The 14,672-nt window shown below is 34.5% G+C and overlaps 3 protein-coding genes across 3 annotated transcripts; all 3 read left to right on the top strand.

The window, feature by feature from the left end:
- The first annotated feature begins 541 nt into the window (after window positions 1–541).
- On the top strand, window positions 542–1,802 carry LOC105649726 (oil body-associated protein 2A). Its single transcript, XM_012236465.3, has 4 exons — window positions 542–861; window positions 945–1,027; window positions 1,110–1,224; window positions 1,296–1,802. The coding sequence occupies exons 1-4, from the start codon at window positions 573–575 to the stop codon at window positions 1,550–1,552; spliced, it is 744 nt and encodes a 247-aa protein (XP_012091855.1). The 5' UTR covers window positions 542–572; the 3' UTR covers window positions 1,553–1,802.
- Window positions 1,803–2,323: 521 nt separating this feature from the next.
- LOC105649725 (cyclic phosphodiesterase) lies at window positions 2,324–4,860 on the top strand. The gene is made up of 3 exons (XM_012236463.4): window positions 2,324–3,034; window positions 3,132–3,186; window positions 4,216–4,860. Exons 1-3 carry the CDS (start codon window positions 2,636–2,638, stop codon window positions 4,419–4,421), a joined length of 660 nt encoding a protein of 219 aa, XP_012091853.1. The 5' UTR covers window positions 2,324–2,635; the 3' UTR covers window positions 4,422–4,860.
- A 1,304-nt stretch (window positions 4,861–6,164) lies between these two features.
- Window positions 6,165–11,819, top strand: LOC105649727 (Integrin-linked protein kinase family). Its single transcript, XM_012236466.4, has 12 exons — window positions 6,165–7,093; window positions 7,386–7,460; window positions 7,560–7,655; window positions 8,490–8,575; window positions 8,666–8,786; window positions 9,333–9,412; window positions 9,981–10,040; window positions 10,193–10,299; window positions 10,452–10,537; window positions 10,663–10,784; window positions 11,145–11,256; window positions 11,527–11,819. The coding sequence occupies exons 1-12, from the start codon at window positions 6,776–6,778 to the stop codon at window positions 11,620–11,622; spliced, it is 1,359 nt and encodes a 452-aa protein (XP_012091856.1). The 5' UTR covers window positions 6,165–6,775; the 3' UTR covers window positions 11,623–11,819.
- Window positions 11,820–14,672: the final 2,853 nt, after the last annotated feature.

Genomic DNA, 14,672 nt, shown 5'->3' on the forward strand with positions numbered 1-14,672 from the left:
TAGTAAAAAAAATATATCGGTGCTAATTAGATATTTTCACCGTGAGTCAATGGAAAGCAACTCTACATTGTGTAGCCAGCAGTATATAAACTGGGTCAAAGCAAATTTCAAATAATATTTGATTTAGTGAAGAGAAAAAAAAATATAAGTCTTTTAAAGATATCAATGTATAATTAATAAAATATGAATGGAAGCTAAAAGCCATTTTAACCTTTGCACAAATAAATATATAAATTCGATTTTTAAGAATCACATTTATTAATAAGGTCAAAATCTTTACATTGAACGGTCAAAAATGGATTACACCTACGTGCGCGCGCGCGCGCGTGTATACAAGGAAAAGTGAATTTATAATGAAGATGTAGTGTCAGCGGCATGCTAAAAAGTAGCTCCACGTCCAAGTCCCAAAATTCTATCTCTTTCCCATTTGTCATCAAAACTTCACCATTCTTAGCCAACTCACCTTCTCTTGCATGCCTACGTGCTCTGCCCACAATCGGCCACGTCGCCTTTCTTTCCGTTTATATTCAAATCAAAAACCACATCAATCCAGTACACCTCAACTTCAAACCATGGCTTCCAGCGATCAATCACCGGCTCCAACGCCAGTCAAAGGCGGAGATCAGCCAAACCCCCCGGGACAGCCGATGTCCGCGGAACAACACATGCTGGACAAGGGAGCACAGATGTTGCAGTCATTGAAACCAATAAAACAAATGAGCCAGCATGTTTGTACCTTTGCTAGTTATAGCCATGACATGACTCGTCAGATCGAAATTCACCACTATGTCACCAGACTCAACCAGGATTTCCTTCAGTGCGCTGTATACGATTCCGATGACAAGAATGGCCGTCTCATCGGTAACAAATCAATTTTCTTCTTCTTAGTTTTTTTCCTTAAAATTTTGAAAATATGAATCTTTTCTTTCATTTTTTTCATGCAGGAGTGGAATACATAGTTTCAGATCGGATATTTGAATCTTTGCCACCTGAAGAACAGAAGCTCTGGCATTCCCATGCTTACGAGGTAAATTAATTAACTAATTAACTAATTTTAAATAAATTAAATCAAATGAACTGTCTTCAGACAAAATTGATTGCATGTTTAGGTCAAATCAGGTCTGTTGGATCATCCCAGAGTTCCAGAAATGGTGGTGAAACCGGAACTGGAAAATTTAGCCAAAACGTATGGCAAGTTTTGGTGCACATGGCAAGTGGATAGAGGTAATTAATAACTAATTAACTCTTAATTTAAAGGATTTGGCATCATTAAAGAATTTGAAACTATTGTGCAGGCGATAGGCTTCCATTAGGAGCGCCTGCATTGATGATGTCACCACAGGCAGTGAACTTGGGCATGGTTTCTCCAGCCCTGATTGAGAAAAGGGATTACAAGTATAATATATTGACAGATGCTATAAAGAACTCGAGGATTGAGATTGCAGAGCCAGAGTGGATCAATCCTCAGGCAGATTACTGGAAGCAGAATGGGAAAGGTTTTGCCATTGACATTGAAAGGACTGAAATGAAATTGAGGGCACCTTTTCCATGATCATATATATGCAGATTTTGTGTTTATAAAGTAAAAAACCAATATGGATAGTGTCAGTGTGGATATCAGGATGTATAGGTGGTTGCTTGTTTTTTGGTTTTGGTGTTTTTGGAAGTAGAATCCTCTATATACATGTTCTAAAAATGGTCTTAATTACGTAAAATACGTGTTTAATTAATATGTATTCGTTACTGAATGCTACTGTACTTTATGGAAGCCAGAGTTATGGAGCAATGTTATTTCTTGAGCAGAGTGACTTTTCTGAAATTGCAGTTGGATTCAAACATTTATGTAAATATGTTATTGAACGATTATGACTCTGTTTTGTTGTGGTGTTGAACTGTTGATGAAATCAATAACCGCCATTAACAATAGCAGGTCCGGCCACCAACCATGGCCCGCCTCTGTCCGGCAGTACTGGTATCAGCAATTATCAAAATATTCATAGGGAAAGACCATTCTTTGGTTTCTAAATTAGAATTAACACGTGAGGATCCACGTCCTGTTTGAAATGGTTATTTTATCCTCAATTAAATAATTGAAAATTGGTTTATAAACCATAGTCAGTTAAATGATTGGAAAATTGATCCTTAAATTATATAGTAATTATGATTTTTTAATTCATGATGTCTGTTAACAATTTAACTTTCAATTTAGGAATATGTGCTAATTTGATTATATTTAGAGATTATTTATTATTTATGTTTATAATTTAAAATATACTTATGTTCTTATAAATTAAAATATATCTGGAAAAATATTTTTAAGTGTGTTTTTTCCCTGAAGGCAAAGGAGCCAAGTTGCGAGAGTTACTGTGTTTTTTCCTACTTGAGCAATCGGCATATACCATTTGCATGTGCCATGTGCCATCTTCTCGAATGATGCTCTGTCTGTTGATCCTCAATCTTCAAACCCACCTTCCTCCCATAATCTCAACATCAAAAGCATTCATTTTTAAAATCCCACTTACTTTTTCTTCTTTTCTTTAATAATATTAAAAGATTTGATTGATCATCTGCACCACAACAATAACAACAATGGAGTCATTGATTCCCCCAGAAATTCCCCTTTCCAGCCCCACGCATGTATTTGTCTCTCAATCTCATTAAATTCTTGGCCTTTGTTGGACTCTTTGGTGTCTCTCTCTTCTTCTACTCTATTCTCATGGAAATCCCTAAGGGAGCAGAAACAGCTACTGATGTCGCCCAGAAGCACGTTTATTCGGTTTGGGCGGTTCCACAGGAAGACGTGGCCGAGAGAATCAAGAAATTGATGGACGGTCTAAGATCGGAGTTCGGCGGGCCACAATTCGAACCGCATGTTACAGTAGTTGGGGCTATTAGTTTGACGGAGCAGGATGCGTTGGACAAGTTTCGATCTGCCTCTGATGGAGTCAAAGCTTATACTGCCACCGTTGATCGCGTCGTCACCGGAACTTTCTTTTATCAGTGTGTTTATTTACTCCTCCATCCCACGCCAGAGGTCATCCCTAATTTTGTCAAATGTCGCAGTTTTAATGTTTTATTGAAAAATTGAATGCCCAAACGTTAAAATTGGCGTGTTTTTCGTGTTGTTTCAGGTAGTGGAAGCTAGTGAAAGCAGTAGTGGACATTTCGGGTACAAGAGGTCTACTCGTAAGTAATAAACACTGTTGCCTCTTTGTAATTGTTGTTAGGAATCATGAATCATTAGTGTCTTGTGAAATTCTGGAGTCAGTTGGGTAGTTTCAAAGATTTTGGAACTTACTAATTGGGTAAGGAGCTATAATGTATCAGAAGAAGGATCTTACAGTAGAAGGTTCAAGGCCATAGGATATCAGAAGTCTTATAATGGTGAAATTGTAGGTTATTTGTTGAAATGTTCAATGGGAACCCTTTTTTCTGTTTGTTCTACATGACAACGATGAGATATTGTTGCTGTAATGTAAAGAATGTGATTACTCCAATGCCATGTTTGGTTTGCAGAAAGTAATAGCAAGGAAAAGAATTTCCTTGAATAGCTATGCTTTGTCTGCTATGAAACTTGTATTTCGTAAAACTAAAAAACATCTATTATATATTTAGAAATTCACCAAACTTAAGGTTACGATTTTGCTGTTTTGTAGAATAGTTATTCCAATACTTAAATTTAAACTTCGCTAGGAATAATTATTTCCATGGAACAACTACTCTATTCTTTTCCTATTCCGTGAATCAAATGAGGCCTTAAGCGTTTCATTTATGTGCCATGAAATTGAAACCTGCACGGGTACTGTCATATATTTATATTGGGTTTAGGAGAAAGTTGAGCCAAAAGATCCTGATTCAAGTTTAATGAGGAGCTCTTTAGGATATGCTCTAATGTGTAGAGATCGGTTAATTGGTAAAATATCAAAAGGGGTCTCGAACTACAGGTCTTGAAGAGCCTTCTTCCCTTGGTCCGGGAGGTAGGTTATGTAGGCGTACTATTGTATCTCGGTACGGTAGTATTCGATCATTAATGGCCAAGAATCGATTAGTACCTGAGGATATAGTGTTTAGAGAAGTGTAACATTTGTAATGTTGCTCTTTCAATTCATAAAAAAGGATAGGAATTCTGATCGAGGAAAACTGTCACATCTGCATTCATATTTTTGTCTTTCATTATTATACTCAAAGTAATGCATATGTTGTGTAATATTGCAGCTTACATGCCTCATCTTAGTCTCTTATATGGAGATCTAACAGATGATGAGAAGAAAAATGCTGAAGAAAAGGCTAATATTCTCGACAACAGCATCAACGGCTTGAGTTTCCAAATAAACCGTCTTGCCCTGTGGAAAACAGACACAGCGGACCAAACCTTGAAATCATGGGAGAAGATTGCAGAATGCAACCTCAGCCCCAACTAGTTCTGCATCTCTCTTAATTCTTCCAATTTGCAATAAAAACTTACCAGGTGCTGTCCTCTTCTAATTGCAATTGACTGTATGTAAAAGTGTGATTAATCTCTGTTCGTGCGATACTGCGGTTGCATATGCAATCATACCACCATTATATGTGAAGCTTTGCTCAGTATCCCAGTAATCCAACGCACTCGCACAGGATTGCAATTATGCCTGCAATAAGGAATTCTGTAATCAAATGTTACTTCTCATGGCAATATAAAAGGTTTCATTTGGTCTGTGGTAGAGAATGTGAATAGAATAATTGTTTTAATTGCTAAGTTTAATAAATGTTGCCCACCCTCGTAAGGGATCAGGGTAAAGGACTTTGAGTTTAATATGTGAAACAACACAAACGTATATGACTGTGCTTTAAGTTTAATTTTCCCACGTGATCTTATCTTCATCTCCATGATTTGAAATGGCCTATGTTTACTAGTCTAACATGATATATTTAATCTTGATGGAACCAGTCATGATGCAGAGTCCATGCTTCTTATTTCTCAGTACTTGCTAATATTCTTGGCCTTTTTTTGTTCAAATGTAAAAGGGTATATTCCACTAATTTTCTTCAAAGATTCTTTCTATTGATCATAGAAAATACTTGTGTTTTGTGTTAATTTTAAGGGAAATGAATTGTGAATAAACCCTAATGACTTAGCGCGTGCTTTACATTGATTGTTAATGCGAGCTGGGAGGTTACGTGGGCCTATTCTATTTTAAGAGGATCTAGCTTAATATGGTTTTAACTATAACGTTTTTTTTTTAAATAACTAAAAAAAATTATATTAAAAATAAATGAATACGTGCAAGTTTTTTTACTGAATATATATATAATAATAATTAATCATTGTTGATAAATGTGGTTGGATCGGTTTTCTTAATCACGTGAAATTTAAATTTTTTTTGTTAATAATATTTTTTTATCAATTTAGTAAGTAAATCATCTAATGTTTCGTACATTGAATCATTCCCTATTGGCCCTAAGAAAAATATTCTCAATGGATGGAGGATATATTATTGTCAAGGCAAGAAACAACTCTCCTCAAGTATATAAATTCATCTTTATATAGCAGATATTCTTGTGAATGGATTTTTTTTTTTTTTTTTTATCCCAGAAAACACTGATTTGAAGCTTATCTAAATGAAACCTTGTTAAAATTTCGAGGTCTTCACAAGTAAGATTCTCTCATATGTATTAAAAAAATGACTTCAATTCTTAAAAAAAAAAAAAAATGTAAAGCTGAAATTATTTCTATTTTTAATAAACTTCTCTTAAGAAAACAAAATATTGTTTTGAAAATACGAAAATGGACATTATAATAAAATTAACAAACATCATTAAAATAGCAATGGACGTTATCTTTATCAACAACCTGTCACATGTTATACATGCTCCAACCATTTCTTTTTTCGTCTTTTATCTTCCCTCGTCGGGCAAAAACAATGTCACGCAAACTAAAAATCGGCGTCTTTTTTCCGTTTGAAATTCTATCTAATTTCCACTTGCGGAAAGTGGACCCCATTTAACAACATTTGACCGCCTATCCTGCAAGATCTACACTGTTTATCTGAATCACAGCCCGTTTTAAACGTAAATCGCCGTCGCTTTACAAAAACCCCACAGGTAGCGCCGGCTAACGTCCTGCGCACGTTAGTCAATTGCCGCTTACTTTGCGCCTACCCGCTTTTATCTAATACTAAATCCCAATGGCTGTCCTCACGTGCCTTATTGGACGCGTGATTGCACGTTCCGCCACCAAAAATTTTCAACGTCTGCTCTGTCCATTACCCAATAGCCACTGAGAAACTTAAGAGTTGGCACACACGGAGAAAGCACTTCCCTGGAATTTTCCTTTTGATTCCCTCTCTTTCTTCGTCCTTTGCGTATAAATTCCTTATTTAGATCCAAAACTTGAGGGTTTGTGGATTCTGAATTCAGCCTTTTCAGTTCTTAAGTTTTGAACTACAGTCTTAGAACTTTCAAGTGAAAAACCAAGTCTTTCCCCAACTGTCTCTTCTCCAGCTTTCTCAATTTCAGGGTTTGGGTCGTCAAATACATTTCCCTCTGTTCACTGTTTAGACTTCAGAGTTTAAGCTTTGGGTTTAGCTTCTTATTCTTGATTCTTGATTGAGTGAAAGGTTTACAGATAAAAATTCTTTCTTGCTCATTGTACATTTCAAGAGCACCAAAAATTTGAAAAAACAGACCAAAAGGGGTCCAGGTTTTTTGGATTGAAGCTCTATATTAGTTGGCTGAGAAACCAAGAGATCAGAATTCAAATTCTTGAGATTTTTCTTTTGGTGGATTTTAATTTGAAATGGAAGGGAAGAGCTCAGTAAGATTCACCCTAGGGAAGCAATCGTCTTTAGCACCAGAACGCCACGGAGAGGGTTTGGATGCGGAAAAGGAAGAGTTAGTGGATATCGATCCAGGTGTGCGACTAATGTACTCGGTCAATGAGTGCAATTTGGATGGGATTCGCGAGCTCTTAGATTCAGGTATTGATGTAAATTTTCGCGATATCGACGACCGGACTGCGCTTCATATTGCTGCTTGCCAAGGCTTTCCTGACGTCGCCACTCTGTTGCTCGATAACGGTGCCGAGATTGACCCCAAAGATCGATGGGGGAGCACGGTAAGCTTTCTCTTTCCACTCTAAATTATCGCAGTGTTAGATTTTTGAATTGTTTGTGTATGGAGTTTTTATCTTGATCATGCTGTATAAATAACCTTGTCTATGTTTTGGTACTTGTGCTTTAATATTTCTCGGAAAATAAGAATCTTATTATTATTATTATGTTTGGAAATAGTTCTGAAAAGAATTCAATGTCAACTCTGTTTTTAGATATTTAGTCCTATCTGTTTAATTGCATTGAATTGTAGGAAAAAAAAAAAATCAATTTTTGGCCTAAGATTTTCTCAAACAGCCTCTTGCAGATGCTATCCACTATAAAAACAATGACGTGATCAAGCTTTTGGAGCAGCGTGGTGCAAAGCCTCTGGTATGCCTTGAGTTCTGGTTGGTTAACATGATATCTTCAGTACTTAATGTACATTTTTGTCTATATGTGTTCATGGCATTCCTTGGTTGAGTTGTTCAGATGGCTCCTATGCACGTCAATCATGCTCGGGAAGTCCCAGAGTATGAAATTAATGCTGCCGAGCTTGATTTTACTAACAGTGTAGAAATAACAAAGGTAATAGTCTATCTTTTGATAGTTATTTGTATTTTAATTACATTGCTCACAGATCTCTTAGAGCTGTCATTTTCTGCTTCTTACTTTCATCTTCTAAGTATTTGATGCCTGTCTTTTAAAAAGTGTGTAATGGTATAATGTTAATGCTTGCCCTAAAATTTTGTTATCTTCCTTGTGCCTTTGATACCTAAGCTTATCTAATTTCTTTAAGGTAAGACTCCCAGTTGGACAAGAGTAAAATTGATGATGAATCACTAAGATAATGAAAGATATTGCAAATAACAAGATTTGTAAGTAGATTTGCCAATCCGATAAACAATTGACCTGTTAAAGCACCTTGCTGCAACTAACTGGAGATAATATATATCGCTTGTTTACTTGTTTTCTGTTTTCACTTTTTTTGGGTACATTAGTACCTTACTATGTTCGAACAGAATGCTCTGTTTGTCAAGTGAACTTAAATTGGTAGTGAAAGGGATGTTTAAGTAGTAAAATGTTCAAGCTTCATTGCGTTGTTCCATAAATACAAGCCTTTAATTAGTTTTGTTATTTGTCCTGTTTTGTGTTCTTTTCTAATATCTAGTACCATGCTACTGTCCCCACTATGAACCCCCCAAACTACCCTAAAAAATACCCTAACCCAAAAAAAAGAATAAATTCTCATTTTAACAAGCAGTTGTTTTCATTTGTTTGATTCCATTTTACTGTTTGTTCCCTCCCTAAGTTTCTTTCCTTTAATTGATAATCTTTGAGGAATGTTCTACTTCACCTTTTCTTGCCATGTTGGCCAGCATTGTTTAATTTTCGATTGAAATGCATAAAAATTGTACGCAGGGAACCTTTCGTATAGCATCATGGCGTGGAATTCAAGTTGCTGTTAAAAAGCTTGGGGAGGATGTAATTTCTGATGAGGATAAAGTGTGAGTTACTCACACAACACTCTTTTTGCTCATTATTACTATTTTTTTTGCTCTTCCATGTTCTTAGTTGATATGGTAAACCTTTTATAGTAGAGCATTCAGAGATGAGCTTGCATTGCTTCAGAAGATACGACATCCAAATGTGGTCCAATTTCTGGGTGCTGTTACTCAAAGTAGTCCTATGATGATTGTGACCGAATATCTTCCCAAGGTTTTTTATAATTCATTGTTGCTGATTTTTTTTTTTTTCCTATGATGTTGCCAGTAGTCAACAGTTAGCATATAATTTCCTGTTTTATTGGTTGGTTAATACTTCTTCCATCTTTTATTATTCTGTTCTTACTTCTATTAGTTGATGATGATGCATCTTATCTCCTGAAATTCTTTCCTATTAGTTAAGTAGTTTTGTTGTCTTTTTAACCTGGATAAATACGAGTCCTTAAACATAATGAAAATGTCTTTTAAACAAATATATCTTCGTCCTGTCTGATAGAATATTTCTTACCTTATTTTCTTTGTTGCGAAGGATATAGGTCTAATTCTGCTTGAAAAATTGTCGTCATTATGTGTTCCTTCTCTTGGTAAATGACTGGATTAATTTCTGCTGTCACAGTGGTGGAACTGTAGCTTTTTGCATTATTCTTCATGCTATTTGCAGTGATGGGATTTGTGTGGATAAGAATAATGTTTGAAGTTGTTTGAAGCTTGTTTAGTTATTTTAGCATTAAAAAACCTTTGTTTTTAATTAATGTTATAGGGAGACCTTTGTGCTTTCTTGAAGAGAAGAGGAGCATTAAAACCATCAACAGCTGTGAGATTTGCACTTGATATTGCAAGGTCAGTTTTATTGTTATTGTTGTTTAAGAATTGGGTCTTCTATTTCTAGGTATGCAGCATTAGGCTGTCAAATTTATTAAGATACTACTTTGATGGGATACAGTATAATTGTCTTTTTTCCCTATCCTTTTCCTTTTGAGACTTGGACCTTGAATGGATTTCATAGGAATGTTTCTTAGTGCATTGATCTTGTGAGAAGCATTAGGCTCCAGGTTCTGTCTGGCTTTCATCTAAATGTTGAGGGAAACATATGGCGATACCCAAATTTAAAGTTACTGTTTGGATCTTATGTGGTGGTTGAGATTTATTGCAAAAATTCAACCTGCAACATAAGGGAAATCATCATCAACTATGCCATTATTCATGATTCAGTTGATGGACATGAAGGTTTACTTGAAAATCTAACATTGTAGATGACACTTTTTGCAAATGACATGCAAGAGAAAAAAAAATCTCATTATGACTATACACGATTCAGTTCAAGAACCTGATCACGTTTTATCTTGTATTGATTGCTGTAGTCTCAAGCTAGCCTGAAAGACAAATTAATATTTCTGGATTTTTGCAGGGGGCTGAATTATTTACATGAGAACAAACCTCCAATAATTCACCGTGATCTTGAGCCTTCGTAAGTCTTGCTGTCCAATTAGGATCTTTCTTTATCTTATTTGTGCTCTTTTATACTGAGACTAAGATTAAGTTTCAGTAAAAATTCATTGGATTTCTCAATTTTCTGAAATTGTCAGCACATTTTTATGTTGCTTATGAGCGAGGTAACAGAAATATATTGCGGGATGATTCTGGACATCTAAAAGTTGCAGATTTTGGAGTTAGTAAGTTGATTACTGTTAAAGAAGACAAGCCTCTAACTTGTAAAGACACTTCTTGTGAGTGCTGCTTATCATTACAATCCTCATTTCAATTGGAAATTGAAGACATGATTGTCTTTTACCACTAACTGATCCTTATTTCTGTAACTGATAAACTAAGTAATAAAATTTGCAATGAAATTCTTTTGCTTCTTGTTATTCGTTAACAGGCCGGTATGTGGCCCCAGAAGTTTTCAAAAATGAAGAATATGACACCAAAGTGGATGTCTTTTCCTTTGCTTTAATTTTGCAGGAGGTAAAAACGATTCTTATTTCATTACCAAGTTTTTGTCGACACATGGAACCTGATTTATTTTATAGGAGCTTGGGTTTTTCCTCCCGTGACTGTCAAGTGATATTTGCAACGTTTTTTAATTTTAGATGATTGAAGGCTGCCCACCATTTTCTGCAAAGCAAGAACAAGAAGTTCCAAATTCATATTGCGCAAAAGAGCGTCCACCTTTTAGAGCTCCAACAAAGCACTATTCACATGGACTTAAAGAGTATGTCCTCTGACTATCTTGTGTTTATTCTAACTTTTTGTTCGATAATGATTAAATAAAAAAAAAAAAATTGATCACCAAGTTGATAGTGTTCTTTATGATGGATTAGTTATCTGCTTTTAACCCTTTAGAATGGCTGAATACGGAAAATAAGAAATCTGACTGCAATGTCATTTCAGAAGTTTGTCTTGATCTTAGGTTAGTGCTAAAAAACTAAAATTTGAAATATTGCTTTCTCCCTCGTGCTCAGATTTGGTCTTTTCTCAGAGATTTTTATGGCTTTAGCAGTTTCTGAAGTTAATTGAATGTTGGTTGATCTCTCAAATCTGACATTGATTTCAATTTTTCTCTTGTTCACAGGTTGATTCAGGAGTGTTGGGATGAGATTCCAGCTAAGCGTCCAACTTTCAGGCAAATAATAACAAGACTGGAGTCCATTCACAACAGTATTGGTCATAAGAGGCGCTGGAAGGTCTCTCTATCTCTCTCTCTACCTACCTTCGGAATTTTGCTCATATAAAGAACAGAACCTTTTGTTTCCACTGACACTATCTATATTTTGTGATGCCTTGATGGAATCAACACATGGCCATTCTCATCATCCAAACATCCTTTTCTTCGATAGCATAGTGTACTTATTTGATGATTGATGGATTACTCAAACGATGCATTCTGTTTCTAATTAAGATTAGTTGTGTCCTTCTAATTGATTCGTTCTCTTTCAACATTGTAACCTTTACAGGTTAGACCATTAAAGTGCTTTCAGAATCTGGAGGCCATGTTGAAGAAAGATCTTAGTCTAAGTGGCCGGAGTCGTTCTTCCCGCTCCACCAATTAGATTACCAGGCTGCAGAAATTATGTAAAAGGATTCTTCTATAATTTGGAGCACAGCTTTCTTTTGTTGTAATTTGCCGGTCATTGGATTTGATTTCTTCCAAGTGTTGCTCTCCCATGGAATTTGTGGGTTGAGCTTGACAATCATGCTGTATGTGCAATGTGTATATTAACAGTAGTGGTGGGGTGGTTAATGTCCATTTTGCGTATGATAACAATCCCTCGATAGTTCTACCATTAAAAAGAAAGAAAGAAAGAAAGAAAAGGAAGAAAAAGACCTACAGCATAAATCTGTGTTTTCTATACTAAATGGAAAAAGGCAAAAATGACAAGTCTTTGGTTGGCCATGGGTTTGATGGAAAGTGACGATTCTCTTATTTTCTATCACCATTATTTCATGTTTAAAAAGGACATGATGGACCACAGCATTATGGCGACAGAAAAGCCTCTTAACGTTAGGGTGACAGCAACCTTTTGAAATTAGAACCGAATTTTAATTTGGATCACATGGCAGTAAAATACTCTGAAACTTAAACTGAAATTGTTCACCAAGTATTTGAAACGTTCAAAATGGAGTTACATTGGGTAAAATACCCGTTAAGTACGATAGAGTTGATCATCCCTGATATCATTTTAGGATAAATCTTTCTAAAATTTATAATATAATATAACTATCACTGGCATCATGTGCTCTCGTAAGTGTGATGGTGTTGAATAGAAAAGAGATAGACATGAAATAGATTTATTACTTTTTTGATATTAATTATGACTTAGCAATAAATAGAGCAGAATGAAAATAAATAATCTATATAACATTATTCAATTGATATTATTTATAAAAAAAAAGGATTTATTTGCTTAAATTATAGATGGGAAGTGGAAGCTGAAACTGGACATTCAATCAACTCTTTGCAACAGCAATCGACTCGGAAAAAAAAAAAAAAAAAAGAAAAACTTCTCTAAATAGCCATGATTAATATGTTTCATGTGGTCCTGAAAAATATAAAATAATAATAATAATAATAATAATTAAAAGCAAAACTCCTTTTGTGGGTCCAATTAGTGTATAGTAAAGGAGAACTCAGAAGACTCTCAAATACCTTCAGAACATGAAATAAGAAACCGTTGAGAGCTAGCAAAATTTAACTCAATAAGCTGAAGATATCTGTGATTAATAAAATGTAATATCAAAAAAATAATCTATAAGAAAAGAAAAATGGGGCAACGATTCATTGTTTGGGCCAGTCAATAGCTTGTTAAGGTAAAAAGTTAAATTAAGTCGAGGGCCCCACCATACACTATTACATTTTGAGGTAAATCTATGACAATACTATTCAATTCCTCTAGGCTTCTTCCTCTCGTACACTTTGTAACAACTCCATTTGAAAGAAAGAGAATTAATTGACAACATAAGCTTCCATGCATTCTCAAGCAGCAAGAGAAAAGATAATCTACTGCAATATTTATAATTATCAGTCATTGCATGCAACTGACTTCACTTCAGTTACTTATAACAGCAACCACACGACATTCTTTTTCAGTGGAGTCTTTTCCAATCCCCCTATAGCTACTGCCATAGATATATAACACCAAATCTTGATAAACAAAATAGCAAATAAAAAACCACAAGAAAGAAAGAAAAAGATGAACTTAGGTCCATCCATCCATGTAAAGAGAGAAACATAATTTTTATATGTAAATCACTTCATCGGCAGATTAAAATAAATAAAAAGAAAATTCCCTGATTTGGAAAGTTTCCAATGAGCAAGGCAAGTTTGCTGCCTTGTTACTTTGTGTATATATATATATATATATATATATCGAACTGAGAATTCAAATTTCTTCTCCATCTTCAACTGGAAACTATGATCTTTAAATCTATATATCTTACAACTTGCATAAGGTCACTCTCAGCCACAATTTTCCATTCAATTGTGTAGCTCTTACGGAACCTGAATTCACTGATCATTTTACAATGAAGGGAACTTTTGAACTAAAATAGAATATCCAAGGTTAGGCAATCTTAATTTTGACTTTATAAATAGATAATGTACGATTACATGTATTATGCCTATTTTTTACTAATTCACTTGAAAGATGTGACAAATGGATTGTTTTGAAAATTAGTAATTGCGTGTTATATATGATTTAATCCCAATAGCGAGATTTGAATCCTTAATTGCCTCACTTTTACACTATAATAAAGAAATTAAGAATTACCGAATGGATGGAAAATCCATCGCTATATACCAACTGGCTTTTATTCGCCTAAATATTAATGAATCATCGACTAGTGATTGAATTATAAAAATTACTAAAGTGATCGCCGTATAGTGAAAAAAAAAGATAATAATGTTTAGTGACCAAAATATATGCACGTATTAATCTAAATTTTAGATTAAGAGAGCAGTAACATATATTGAAACAAAGAAAACAATAGATATGAAAGTAATTAGAATTTACTAGAGGTCGTCATAGAGGATAAAATAGAAATTAAATTTGCTTTCATGTATACTTATTTAACTCATCCATTTTGAGCAGTAAGACAAAAGGAAAATCCAATTATAATTTCTTTGGCTGAATTCCTGAAGAACTTGGAAAAGTTGTTAAACTTAAATTAATGTGTTGCTTTTGATTAAAGCAGTTAACGGTAAGTTGGGTTTATGTCTAACTAAAAAAGCAAAGCAACTCTACCACAAAGCTTCATGAAACTCTCTCATTTTTACAAAAAAAAATAAAAATAAAAAAAATAAAAAAAATTCTTATAGGCAGTAAACTTATTAAGGAAGTAATATAATATGTGTTTTAATTAGAAGAGCAGCTACGTACTTTCTGTTCATGGTTTGTCAATAATAAGGAAATAACTTTTAAGCTATATGACAAACAAAGTACCTAATCGAAAGGAAGAAACAAAATGATGCAGTACTGGCAAAAATAATTTAGACTCTGAAACATTGACAAAAATTAAGTTTAAATTGTGGCAATAAAGAAATTGGAGAGTCTTTAAATTTTTCACTCTTTATTATTATTTTTCTTTTACGTTTTCCCATAGT

This window comes from Jatropha curcas, chromosome 11 (assembly GCF_041381405.1).
Source record: "Jatropha curcas cultivar XTBG-Jc1 chromosome 11, XTBG_Jcur_1.0, whole genome shotgun sequence".
NCBI classification, from domain to species: Eukaryota; Viridiplantae; Streptophyta; class Magnoliopsida; order Malpighiales; family Euphorbiaceae; genus Jatropha; species Jatropha curcas.

Excerpts from the sequence above, each read along its gene's own strand:
- LOC105649727 (XM_012236466.4), top strand. The coding sequence starts at position 6,776 with ATGGAAGGGAAGAGCTCAGTAAGATTCACCCTAGGGAAGCAATCGTCT. Across the intron at positions 7,094-7,385 it reads AAGATCGATGGGGGAGCACG|CCTCTTGCAGATGCTATCCA; the intron begins GTAAGCTTTCTC and ends TTTCTCAAACAG. Across the intron at positions 7,656-8,489 it reads ACAGTGTAGAAATAACAAAG|GGAACCTTTCGTATAGCATC; the intron begins GTAATAGTCTAT and ends AATTGTACGCAG.
- LOC105649726 (XM_012236465.3), top strand. The coding sequence starts at position 573 with ATGGCTTCCAGCGATCAATCACCGGCTCCAACGCCAGTCAAAGGCGGA. Across the intron at positions 862-944 it reads CAAGAATGGCCGTCTCATCG|GAGTGGAATACATAGTTTCA; the intron begins GTAACAAATCAA and ends TTTTTCATGCAG. Across the intron at positions 1,225-1,295 it reads CACATGGCAAGTGGATAGAG|GCGATAGGCTTCCATTAGGA; the intron begins GTAATTAATAAC and ends ACTATTGTGCAG.
- LOC105649725 (XM_012236463.4), top strand. The coding sequence starts at position 2,636 with ATGTATTTGTCTCTCAATCTCATTAAATTCTTGGCCTTTGTTGGACTC. Across the intron at positions 3,035-3,131 it reads TCCTCCATCCCACGCCAGAG|GTAGTGGAAGCTAGTGAAAG; the intron begins GTCATCCCTAAT and ends GTGTTGTTTCAG. Across the intron at positions 3,187-4,215 it reads CGGGTACAAGAGGTCTACTC|CTTACATGCCTCATCTTAGT; the intron begins GTAAGTAATAAA and ends GTAATATTGCAG.